The 12251-nt window shown below is 59.4% G+C and overlaps 1 protein-coding gene across 2 annotated transcripts in view; it reads left to right on the top strand.

The window, feature by feature from the left end:
• The window catches only part of MEF2D (myocyte enhancer factor 2D), a 29788-nt gene extending 24666 nt beyond the window's left edge, over positions 1-5122 (top strand). For both annotated transcript variants that reach the window (XM_021682090.1, XM_021682089.1), the window contains 3 exons: positions 375-594; positions 998-1307; positions 1517-5122. In XM_021682090.1, coding sequence (XP_021537765.1) covers positions 375-594; positions 998-1307; positions 1517-1528 — 542 coding nt within the window. In that variant the 3' untranslated portion in view covers positions 1529-5122. The remainder of the gene's footprint in view (positions 1-374; positions 595-997; positions 1308-1516) is intronic.
• Positions 5123-12251: the final 7129 nt, after the last annotated feature.

Raw genomic sequence — 12251 nt, 5'->3', positions numbered from 1 at the left:
GATAGAGAGCATGAGAGGGGGGAGGGTCAGAGGGAGAAGCAGACTCCGTGCCGAGCAGGGAGCCCGATGCGGGACTCGATCCCGGGACTCCAGGATCGTGACCTGAGCCGAAGGCAGTCGCTTAACGACTGAGCCACCCAGGCGCCCTAGACCCTCCTGACTTCTTTCCCCTTCTTTTTTGAGTTGACGTTCTGAGAGTGGTATCTACACGTGGTACCAAAAAAGAAAGTTAACACTACTTTAAAAACGCACCTCTCTTCATCCGGCTGAGAAGCAGCACCTGCTGCCTGCGTCGACGTGCGTTCCCTTGGGGGGGGCCCTGTGCTGGGGGGCCCTGCTGAGTCCGTCCTTCCTCTCACCCCCCACCCCTGCAGATTACCAGCTGAGCAGTGCCGAGCTCTCCTCCCTCCCAACCTTCAGCTCGCCCGGGGGGCTGTCGCTAGGCAGTGTCACCGCCTGGCCTCAGGCCGCGCAGCCGCCCCAGCCGCCCCAGCCGCAGCCGCCCCAGCCGCCCCAGCCGCAGCCGCCCCAGCCGCCCCAGCAGCCGCCCCAGCCGCAGCCCCATCTGGTCCCCGTGTCTCTCAGCAGCCTGATGTGAGTCCTGGGGCGCTGCGGTGGGGGGGGGGCGCGGGAGGCTTGGGGAAGGCAGAGCTGAGGGTGGGAAGAGGAGGCTCCTGTCGGGAGGGAGCGGGGTGGCCCCCTTGAGGTGCTCTGTCACCAGTGGACAGCACGGGACATGGGATACTACGGCGGCCTGGGAGCCCCCCCCCCCGGAGCCCCTCCCCAGCCAGCCCGGAGCACCAGGATGCCGTGGGGGACACGGGAACAGAAAACTAACGTGGCTCCTTCCCTACTTTCCCCTCTTCCCTCACTTGGCCCCTCTCCTCCCGGCTCCTCTCTGTCCGTGTCCCTCCCCGCCCCACCTCCTCCCTCTCCCTCCCGGGCCCCCCATCCCTTCTGTGTCCCGCACCTCCTCTGCTTCTGTCCCGGTGCCCAGCCCGGGCAGCCCTCTGCCTCACGTGGGGGCTGCCCTCACAGTCACCACCCACCCCCACATCAGCATCAAGTCGGAGCCGGTGTCCCCCAGCCGCGAGCGCAGTCCCGCGCCGCCCCCTCCAGCTGTGTTCCCAGCGGCCGCCCGCCCGGAGCCTGGCGATGGCCTCAGCAGCCCGGCCAGCAGCTCCTACGAGACCGGGGACCGGGACGACGGACGGGGGGACTTCGGACCCACGCTGGGCCTGCTGCGCCCAGCCCAGGAGCCCGAGGCTGAGGGCCCTGCTGTGAAGAGGATGCGGCTCGACACCTGGGTACTGTAGCGTCACCCCTCCTGCCCGCCAGTGTGTGCTGCACCCCGGGACCACCCTCACCCCGAGCCCCCACCCGGGAGGCCTCTGGGCCACCTCCGCACCCCCCCACCCCCGCTGCAGGCCCTGGCCCTGCGGGGAGAGGGGCGTGGGGGACGCCCAGCCCGCGGCCAGGGCCCTGACACCCCGCTCTCCATCTCCTCTCTCTGCAGACATTAAAGTGACGATTCCCAGCCCCCTCCTCTCAGCCTCCCTGACGAAGAGTTGACAATCTCACCGCCCACCCCTCCCGGCCCTGGGCCTCCTCCCGCTCGACCCCACTTCCTTTTGTGCTCCGTGTCCTGTTGACGGTTACATTTGTGTATAATTATTATATTATTATTATTATTATTATATTTTTTTTAATTTGGATTCTCGCTTTGGAGAGGAGGATGCTCCTGTCCCCTCTTTCTGCACCCCCCGCCATTTTACTGGCTGGGGGGCTCTTTTTTGCGGGAAGGGGGACACTTTGCACGTTGTACACATATGCTGCAGGAGGGGGTGGGGAGCCCGACAGGCCTTTGGGACAGGACGGGTGCCGAGCCCTGCATGCGGAGCCCTCCCACCCCACCCCCAGATAGAGGGAGATAACCAAAAAACCTACCAGGCCACAAAACCCCTTATAATATACTGAAACCCCAAAGTCGGCCTGATGGGTGGGTTTGTGTTTCAGGGGGCAAGTGAGCCCAGGTTCTGAAAAGGGTCTCTGCTTCTGGGCTATTCCCGTGGCCACAGGCACATGGGGTGAAATGCCCAAGCTTGGCCCCCCAGTGCCCCTGCACACACACAACACTCTCACGGATTCATGCATGAGCTGCACCCCCAAGGTGTGGGGGTGCTGGCCGAGCCTCTGGGCTGGGAAGGCTGCCTGGGATTCGGAGGCCGGGGGCAGGGTTTGAGGTAGGGGGCCCCTCGGAAGCACATTTGGAGAGAAAGACGGAGAGCCATGAGGAGGGGCCGAGAGCGGGGTGAGGGGTGACTCGGGGCCCCCTTCTGTCCCTGGTAGTTTCTCTAAGATATACAGTGCAATAGCTCCCCGTCCCTGGGCTGACACCAGCCCCCGAAAGCAGGCCACAAAGTGCAGGGAGGACGGCGGGCGGGGCAGGGAACAGCTCAGCAGGACTGGCGCCCCGGCGTCCAGGGGCACGTGGGAGTGGGGGCTCTCTCTTCCTTGCACGGACACATCCCCAAAGGAGGGACACTGGGGTGGCGTGAGGGTGGGAGGCCCGCCTGCCTCCTTTCCTCCTGGGCCCTCCCCAGCCCCCTCCCCGCTCCTCCCGCCCCGACCCCACCTCCCTGGTCGGCTACCTCCTGCCCCACTACCCCCGGCAGCGCACCTTCCCTCTTGGCTACTGTAACTGTAAATAGCAACCTTTGGAAAACGTTAGCAGTGTAACAGTCCAGGAAACTGTTTTTTTTGTTGTTGTTGTATTGATATGAAATGAGATTCTATTTTTGTCAAAGTATATTGTAATAATAACGACTCAAGCGGCCCGTACTGTACAGATGAGACTCTTCTGCTGTTGTTCTTGCTCCCCGCCCCGCCCCTCTCTGCTGGGACCTCAGGCTGGACCCCAGATCAGACGCGGGGGGGGCAGGCCCCCAGCCTGCCACCCGGAGGGGGCTGGCCCGAGTGGGCAGGTGGCGTGTGCAGGTGGATAGGGGGTCTGCCCCAGTCCTTCCCCTGCACCCAGCTCCTCTGCCTCAGGGACGCAGTGCTCCCTGGGGGCGTCATCCCAGTAGGACAGCAGACGGTAGACAAGGCCCAGCTTTGCGGTCCTGCCTCTGCGACCCAGCCGCTTGCAGTATCCCGACACTTGACGCAGGGAGGGAACCAGAAGCAGGGGTGTATGTGACCACACGTGCACCTGAGCGTGTTCGTGAGGGCATCCGGTATCTGTGTGTGTGTATGGGGGCGTGGACATACCGGTGTGTGTCTCTGAGCCCATCTGGGCCTATCCACGGATCTGTGTGAATCGAGCTCCGAGGGCATGTCCGTGTGTGCACGTGCCTGGCGTTTGCGGAGGGACAGTGGCCGCTGGGCCGCACAGCCCTGGCTTCCAGCTCCACGCCGCTCCAGCTTGGCCCCTGCCCCAGTCCACCTTCCGCTTTGACAGGTTTGGACCACAGTTGGGGGGATCCGGCAGTTGCCCCCTTTGCCTCTCGCTGGGGCCCTGCCTCCCCTGGGCTCCACACACAAGTGGCCACCCGATCCCCGGTCCTTTGCACACACGCAGCTGCCCTTCCTGCTCTTCCCCCACCCCAATCCTGCTTTCAGGGTGACACTCATGATTCTCTTCCTTCTTGAAGCTTCTTCTTTGGGCCGTGATCCTTCCTTACTCAGAGTTTAAGCCCCACCTGCTGATTGGGCACACAGCATGTCCCAACCTACTCCGTGGGTTCCTAGAGGGGGTTTGAAGAGTCGACGAGACTCGATCAGGGCCTCGAAGTACGCCAGGGTATAGGCTTGCGCGTGCATGCATCCCCAGAGCCTTGCCAGTGTCTGGCACGTAGTTGGTGCACAGTGAATGCCGAATGGGTGAGCGATAGGTGCTCGATAAAGCTCGAGTGACTGGCTTTCCCTTCTCAGGCTGTTCCTGGCGGCAGTCCGCCCACCTGTGGAAGCTGGGCTTGGCCGCCACTAGACACACGGTGGGGACAAGAGCCCCTGCGTTCACGGTGCAATATTCACCAGTTTTGCCCTCTGCCTTGTAATGGCAAACCTGGCTTTTGATTACCGTGTGTGTGTGTGTGTGTGTGTGTGTGTGTGTCCTTCCTCTCTCCCTGGGGGCAGGGGGTGGGTCTGTGAATGAATATGTGACATTTCTGCAATTCAGTATCCCAAGGTTTCTCTTGGGGGTAGGGGCTCCTGGCTGGCCAGACGCATGGGTCCCTGGGAACCCAGACCTCAAGCGGGGGGGGCTTCATTTCTTCCTCTCGCAAAGCCAAATTTGCCTCCACCTACTCTTTCCTCCTAAGAACTGGGCGTTTGCCAGAGTAATCACTGGAGTCATCCCACGCCCCTCCCTTCCCCAGCCTTCCCACAGCTTCCAGGGACAGTGGGCAAGAGGACCCTCCGATTCCACTGGGACGCACCATCCCCCCCTCCCCAGCAGTGCCCTCGATGCAGCAAGACTGACCCCCGACCTTTACCCAGCCCTCCCCACCTTGGACAGGAAGGAATTAATGCACCTTCTCTTGATGATTATTTATTTGTTTGGAGAGACAGAAATGATGTAAAAGTGTATCTAGAAATATCTATATCTATATATTTTTAACTGACTCTTTGGAATCCCCTGGGTTGGGGTGGGGGTGAATTTAGGCTTTCGTAGAGGAGAGGAGACCTGGAGCCTGGGAACTCTTGTCCTCTCCTCTGCCACCTCTGTCCACCCCCTAAGCGATGGTGGAAGGCGTGGGATTTGTGTGGGGGCAGGGGGCTCGAATGTTCTATGGAGAATCTGGATTCTCTTTGTCTTCCCCATTCAGGTCCCAGAGGGAAGGGGGAGAGGGAGGGAGGCATGGAGGTGCCCCCCCAAACCCGACAATCACCCACACTCCTGGGGCTGCTCCTGGGTCCTGGGCAGGGCGAGTCCAAGTGTGTGGCTGTTGATTTGTTTTCAATATTTCTTTCCGTGCTGTATGGTGATGCTTTCTTAGTATTCTACACAATAAGAAGACAAAGTCCTCGGGATTCTTATGAGTTTTGTTTGAAAACTCTTTCACTATATTTGTTGTAAAGAGGTTTACTATTAAAAGAAAAAGAATACACGTTTCTGATACTTGGGCTCGGGTTCTGGTTTCTTTGGCGCGGCTGGCGGAGGAGAGGACCGGGTGGCCCGAGGGTCCGCTCAGCACGGTGGCGGGGGGGTGAGGGGTGCTCCCGGGTCTCAGGTGAGCGGTTCCTCCAGGTGCTGTCAGAAGCAGAGGCCGCCCCACACGGGCCGGGGTTGTCCTGGGGGAAGCCACACAGGGGGTCCTGGAGCGCGAGAGGCAGAGAAGCAGTGCCCTAGGCCAGGTCAGGAGCAGGGTCATGGGGGACAGGGCTCCAGCCACCATTAAGAACTCGCCGTGAATCCTGCTGACGTGGGCCGCCCTCTTACCCTTCAGGGTGCTTTAACGGTGCCAGGGAGCCTCTCCCTGCTCTCCGAGGGCACCCCCGAGGGCCCCCCAACCTGGTGCCGCCCTGCCGGAGGGTCAAACGCGGCGTCTGGCTCGGCCCCAGCAGGGTGTGCACAGGCCGGCGCTGCTGAAGCACAGAGGGACGCGGGGGCGTCTCCAAGTGCGGGAAGTCCCCCCGTGGCGGGGTCGTGCTCACCGCGTCGGGGTCGTGGGGGTCGTGGGGGTCGTGGGGGTCGGCCAGTCCCGGTGCTGGCGCCCCGGCTTCCTGTCTGTACGATGCAGTGATCTGTACTGGCCTCCCTCCCGGGGCCACCGCGGGCCGCACCTCGCTGCTCCCTCAGCTGCGGCAGAGAGAAAGGAGGCGCAGAAGGGCTTCCCCGTCCTCCAGATGCGCCCCCGCCCCGGCTGCCCTGCGCTCGCCCCTTGGAGAGTCGGCCTCCGGGTACCCCAGACTGGCCCTGGCGGGGTCCTCCCTCACACCGACGCATGGTGGGCACGTGTGTGCAAGGAAGGCGGAAGGCAGGGCACTTCTGCGGCGGGGTCCCTCTCATCGTTTTGGGGGACGCCAGGGGCCGCGCTGTGGCACGGAAGCAGTTCTGAGGAGAGGCCTCCCATCCACAGCCTTCCATAGAGGTCCACGCCTCCCCAGACACGGCCAGGGCGCCCCCACTCGCAGGACGCCCCCGTGCCCGTGAGGCGCCCTGACGCGACACCGAATCCCCAGCAGAACCCCCCTCCCTTGTCCCTCGATCTCTGTCCCTGCTCTGTGTGCTGGGTGGGCGTTACTGTTGCCCACTGGTACTTCTGTCCTCTTCCCCTTCCTGCACGTGCACACTGCTTCCCAGTCACCGTGTCGGCATGCCGGGTCAGCGGACCGGTTCTGGCCAAGGCACTGTCAGGGCAAGTCAGGCGCGTCCCTCCCGAGAGCAAACTGGTGCATGGCTGTCCGAGTGCTGTCCCTGCTGTGTGAGTGGCCGAAGCCATCAGAGGGCCCGGGTCACTAAGCTGCCTCCAGGTGTTACCACCGTGGACTTCGTGTGAACAGAAAATAAGCCCCAGAGATTCACAGAGATCTCCACAGAGATGGTGTCTGCAACAGAGCCTCGCCTCTCCAGACTGATGGAGGGCCCACCCACAGCCGCACAACCTGGGAGCCCCGTTCACTGCTGTGCCCCTGCGGGGGGCGCCGAGATCTCTGCACGTGATGTGGTCCGGAACTGGTTGGCCCGCTGGTTCTGCCCCTGCGCGGCTGTGCAGCCGGCCATGGGCAGTCTCCCCAAGCTGCTGTAGGCCTGCCCTTCCCCGGTCCATCCTCCCCACTGGGGGGCAGCTCTGCTCATCTGACACGGCAGCGTCCAAACTCCCCGGCTTGGCTCCCAGGGCCTTCAAAGAGTCAACACAACCTCCTCCTGTTCAGGCTTCATCTGTGTGTCCTGCGGCGCATCCCCTGGGCCCTAGACCAGCCAGGCAGCCCATTCCGCGTCCTGACAGATCATTCGGTTCTCTGCTCCTGCTCTCTTTCCGTCCGAAATGCAGCAAACGCGCATTAAGCACCTACTCTGTGGGAACCCTCTGTTAGGCCCTGGAAACAGAGAGAAGGCCAGGCAGCTCACAGCTTAGACAAGAGCCAAGTGAAGCAACAGCTGACCCTTGAGTCAGCGGTCTGCAGTAAATGTCACATAGGAAGGAGGTGAGTGCACTGCGGGATCAGACTTGAGGCACACCCAAATCCAAGCTAGGCGATGCCAGGGGAGGCTTCTGGGTTTGAAGACAGTAGGTGTTCCTGGGCCAACATGGACAGGGAAGACATTCCTGCTGGCAGGAAGAGCATGTGGTGTGCTCAGGAGACCTCAGATTGTGCTGCAGGTCAAGGGAACAGTAGAGAAAGCAGAGGAGGGAGGCAGAAGCCTCACCGTGAAGGGCCTTATTGCCATGGTTTGGGCTTTATTCTGCAGATGTTTGGTCTTCAAATGGATTTTAAGTAGAAGAGGGACTTGGTCAGATCTGCAGTTCAGAAAGCTCCTGCCATCGCAAGCTCCTTCCCACAGTGGTGTGGAGGGCCAGTGGGGGGACCAGTGTGGGGGACGCAGAGGCATGGTGTGGGAGGACCAGTCAGGATCCTTTACAAGTGAGAGGGTGAATTTAGCAAATATTATTAAATTTTATTTTATTTTTAAAGATTATTTATTTATTTATTTGACAGAGAGAGACAGAGCGAGAGAGGGAACACAAGCAGGGGGAGTGGGAGAGGGAGAAGCAGGCTCTCCGCCAAGCAGGGAGCCCGATGCGGGGCTCGATCCCAGGACCCTGGGATCATGACCTGAGCCGAAGGCGGCCGCTCAACCAATTGAGCCACCCAGGCGCCCCGCAAATATTATTAAGTTTTAAAGATTGTTTTTAAGTAATCTCTACAACCAACTTGGGGCTCAAACTCACAACCCACAATTCTGAGATCAAGAGTTGCACACTCCAGCGACTGAGCCAGCCGGGCACCCCTTGGTAAAGATTAAAGAGGTAGAATTATAGGACTTGGAAAATGCCTGGTGAAGGCAGAGGAGGAAGGAAAGGAAGGAGGATCAGTGGCTCCCACACTCATGCTTGGAATTCCGACTGGGCCGTGGCGCTGCAGCCCCCAGTCCGTCTGCAGCAGGGAGGTTTTCAGACTGAGTTAGGGGCACGCACGGAAGCCATTCACGGCATTGGTAGATGGTCATCCTGTTCAGGCCTGCGGGTACATCACCCGGTGCGTAGGGAGGTTTTTCTGAAGAGGGAAGTTATTCACGGTGTTGGTCACCCATGAAGTCGACCTCAGGACATGGGGACTCCAAGGACCATGAAGGGAGGCTGGAGGCCGGGCAAGAAGAGAGCCATGTCTAGGCCCTGAGCTGCACACGGGTATTGGTGTTGTGTAGGTGAAATGAACCACAAATGTAGTTCCTGTGATCTCCTGCCTTTACCAAAGCCTTGCTTGACTCACTAGTCTTATGCTAATTTTTTTAAAGTTTATTATTATTTTTTTAATAATGTCTATACCCAATATGGGGCTCCAACTTACCACCCTGAGGTCAACAGTCGCACGCTCTTCTGACTCAGCCAGCCATGTGCCCCTAGCCTTGTGCTAATCTTGAACAAGGGAACACTCATTGGTGCATTCTTTGGGGGCATCAAGGGGCAGGGAGGGGGATACAGGTGCTCTGCTCCCCAGGAGTGGCTGCAGGGCTAGTCACAGTGGTCAGGGGAATGGGAACCTAAGGAATAGACATCTGGTTCTAAAGGCCCAACTGTTCCTTCATAGGGACACCCAGTGCAACCTTAGAGGCTGCTGGCTTTCTTTTGATAAGGGAAGATGACACTTCTCAGTTAGGTACCTGAAGGATACTCCAGAGGAACAAAAACCATTCTTGATCCGTACTAAGTGCTCGGTAAGTGTTAGTCCTTATTTTTGTTACTGCTACTTGTCAAAGACCTGAGACTGGATGACTTACTCAGGTAAGAGGAGGTCTGTGGGCCCAAACAGCTCTACACCTATTTCTACCTTTGAAACCTGTCCTACCATTCAAGATTTCCACTCCTACAATTTCCCTCCATAAAGCTTTTCCTGACTTCCCTGCCTTCCCCCCTGGCTGAGCAGTGTTGGGAATATGACCCCTTCTTTAGAGTACCCACCTCATCCTACCCAAAGTGGAGGTACTGCTTTCTATTTTCTACGACTGGATTGAAAGCTCCTTTTAAAAATGCACTGGGTAGGGTGCCTGGGTGGCTCAGACGGTTAAGCGTCTGCCTTCGGCTCAGGTCATGATCCCAGGGTCCTGGGATCGAGTCCCGCATCGGGCTCCCTGCTCCTTGGGAGCCTGCTTCTCCCTCTGCTTCTCTCTCTCTCTCTCTCTCTGTCTCTCATGAATAAATAAATAAAATCTTAAAAAAAAAAAAAAATGCACCGGGTAGCTCAGTCAGTTAAGCATCTGCCTTTGGCTCAGGTCATGATCCCAGGGTCCTGGGGTCAAGTCCTGCTTAGCGGGGAGTCTGCTTCTCCCTCTCCCTCTGCCTGCACTCCCCCTGCTTGTTCTCGCTCCCCACCCCCCAAATAAATGAATAAAAATATTTTTAAAAAATTAAAATGCACTGCCTCATCCATGTTTGCCTGGCTCAGTGCCTGGCACACAGTATGTGTTCAGCCAGGCTAGAGGAGAACGTGTGCTTTGTACACTGCAGAGTGCTACAAAGCTGAAGGATTTTTTTTTCCAGGATGCGGTGACTTTCTGCAGCTTCTCCTCTACTCTGAAGCTCCTGAAGGAGCACCTGATCCAACAGGGCTGAGGAAAGGTGTGGGTTCGTTTCCCGGGCTTAGCTAAGGGGCCACTGAAGAAGTCGCACCCACTGGGCTCCTATCCCCAAAGAGGTGGCTCTTGGAAGGCAGGAAGCAGAGGGTGGTGTCTGATTGTTGCAGCCAAGGAGGAGGCCAGGCCAGTTCGCTGTAGCTCATGTTCTTCTGACTCATTCCTCAGTCCCATGGGCTGAGTAACTTCTCCAGCCTTGTGATTGTGGAAACGTTTCAGGAACAGCTAGCGGATGTGAAAAGGTCACAAGCGACCCCACCCCAGGCTCCAAAGTGGCTCCTACTGGAGTGGGTACAGAGTGCTTAATTCTGTCCGCAGACTTCAATCAACCCTTCACAGCTAGTAAACCCAAGGGCCCAAAGGCACAGTCGGCTCTGGGCTTCTCTCCACTGCGCCTCCGGCAGTTCCTGGCTGGAAGGTGCAGGGCAAATCGGCCTGGGCGCCCCCCGATGACCGCTACGGGGCCGCTCTGCATTTACCCTCCTTCGCCGCACACTCGCTTTCCCGTGCTTGCAGGCCCCTCCCGGGGCCGGGTCGGCGTCCCGCGAAGGGCGCCCCCCGCCGCCCCGGAGCCGCTCGCCCTCCCCGCGCAGCCGCCGCCACGTGCCTCCCAGAAGCCGGTGACGCGGCCGCGCCGGGCCCGCCCAGCGGGAGGTCACGCGCCGCCGGGCCCGCCCCTCAAGCCCCCGGGGCCGGGCGCCTCCGCGAAGGCGGATGGGGCGAGGGGAGGCCGGAAGGCGCGCCGAGCAGCGCCGGGCACACAGCAGGTGCTCAGTAAATGGCCGACTGGCAGCTGCCCCGTGGTCACTGCGGCCAGTGCCCTTTACTTCGGCCTGCGACGCGGCCACGAAAGCAACGTTAATCGTTAAGCGGCGGCTGGGCCCACACACATTCTCAGTGGGCTCGTCCACACTAGCGCGGGCGCGGACAAAGACCCAAAGCTCCGCCCAGCGCCCCGCTGTGGGGCGGGAAGTGAATCTTGAGCCTCACTCGGTTGGCCACTCCGATAACGGACGGGGTCATCAGCCAACCGCAGCCCGGACAAGACGCATGCGTACACAAAAGCTTGAGCCCTAGATGGGGGGAAAAACGCCGCGGGCGCACCGCGGTGTCTGGTGTCGCGCGGGCCTGGAGCGGCGGGTGCGCATGCGTGACCCCAGCACCGCCTCGTTTCTGCGCGACCGGCACCGAGATGGCCCCGTGGGGGCCCGGGCGGCGCGCTCCGCCGCGGAGTCCCGGTGGAACCTCCGTGCGCCGCGCGGCCGGGCGGCGGTGCCCGGAGCGGACTCCGTGGGGAGGAGCCCCGGCCAGCTCTGCGCGCAGAGGCCGCGGTCAGGGGCCAGTCCGCTCGTTGGCGGGGACCCCAGGGCGTCCCAGGATGCACCGACGGAGAAATCCCGGAGCGCTGCAGACGTTCGCGACCATTTGTATAACCTTCAAAAATAAGCAACACAGCTTTAGGTATATGTGGTAAAACGCTGTAAAAAGTCGGAGGAAGGGTAAACAGGGCGTTCTTGAGTAGTTGGAGAGGTTGGGGGTGGGACGCGGCAGGACGGGTGGCTGCCGCTGGCTGCGCTCTCCTAACTGGGTGAAATGGTAGATTCATGGGTGTTTCACTGTGGTTTCAGCGTAATACATGGGATGCTTACTCTTGCATGTGTGGAGTATGATTTAAAAACGGGCTTGGCGGGCGCCTGGGTGGCTCAGTGGTTAAGCCTCTGATTCTTGATACCCACTCAGGTCATGATGTCAGGGTGGTGAGATCGAGCCCCTCATCCGGCCGGTGGGCAGCGTGGAGTCTGCTTGGGATTCTCTCTCACAAATAAATAAATAAATCTTAAAAAAAAAAGAGAGAGAGTGGCATCACCTCCCCTCCAAAAAAATACACAGTTGGAGAAAAAGGAGAAAGCCTTACCTATATTACGCTTGGTTTCCAGAGCACTTCTACACGTTGTATCAGTTGATTCTCACAACAGATAATTCTCTCCATGTGCAAGATGAAGAAACAGAATTGAAAGTTAACCTGAGGCCAGCAGGACAAAGACAGGAAAGGTGAGTGTGCAGAAGACCAGTGGGGAGCCCCGCACTGTTTAATCTCCAGTGTGGCAAGCGCTGTGCCTGGGACAGAGAGCATGGTCAGTAAGCACTTGCTGAGTGGGTGAGTGACTGGACTTTCTCATTACGTGGGTGACCCGTAGTGAAGGGAGCTACCCTGAAGGCAGGTGGGTGCCCGCACGGCAGCTGGCTGGCCACTGTCAGGGTCAGGAGTCCCAGAGAAGTTGTGTTCTCTCTGGGCGAAGTTTGGATACAAGTCCCTCTAAGGCTCTGTGAGTTTGTCAGTGACGGAAGACAAGACCATATTAAGATAATAAGGTCCTCCCCCGCAGTGGTGGAAGCAGTCCCCAGAGAAAGGCCTGGGTAAAAGACAGTTTGACGGAAAAGCTGTTGCAGA

The sequence above is a fragment of the Neomonachus schauinslandi genome, chromosome 6 (assembly GCF_002201575.2).
Source record: "Neomonachus schauinslandi chromosome 6, ASM220157v2, whole genome shotgun sequence".
In the NCBI taxonomy this organism is placed as follows: Eukaryota; Metazoa; Chordata; class Mammalia; order Carnivora; family Phocidae; genus Neomonachus; species Neomonachus schauinslandi.
Note: the sequence above shows the minus strand (reverse complement) of the source record. Positions and strands in the feature narration are given on the sequence as shown.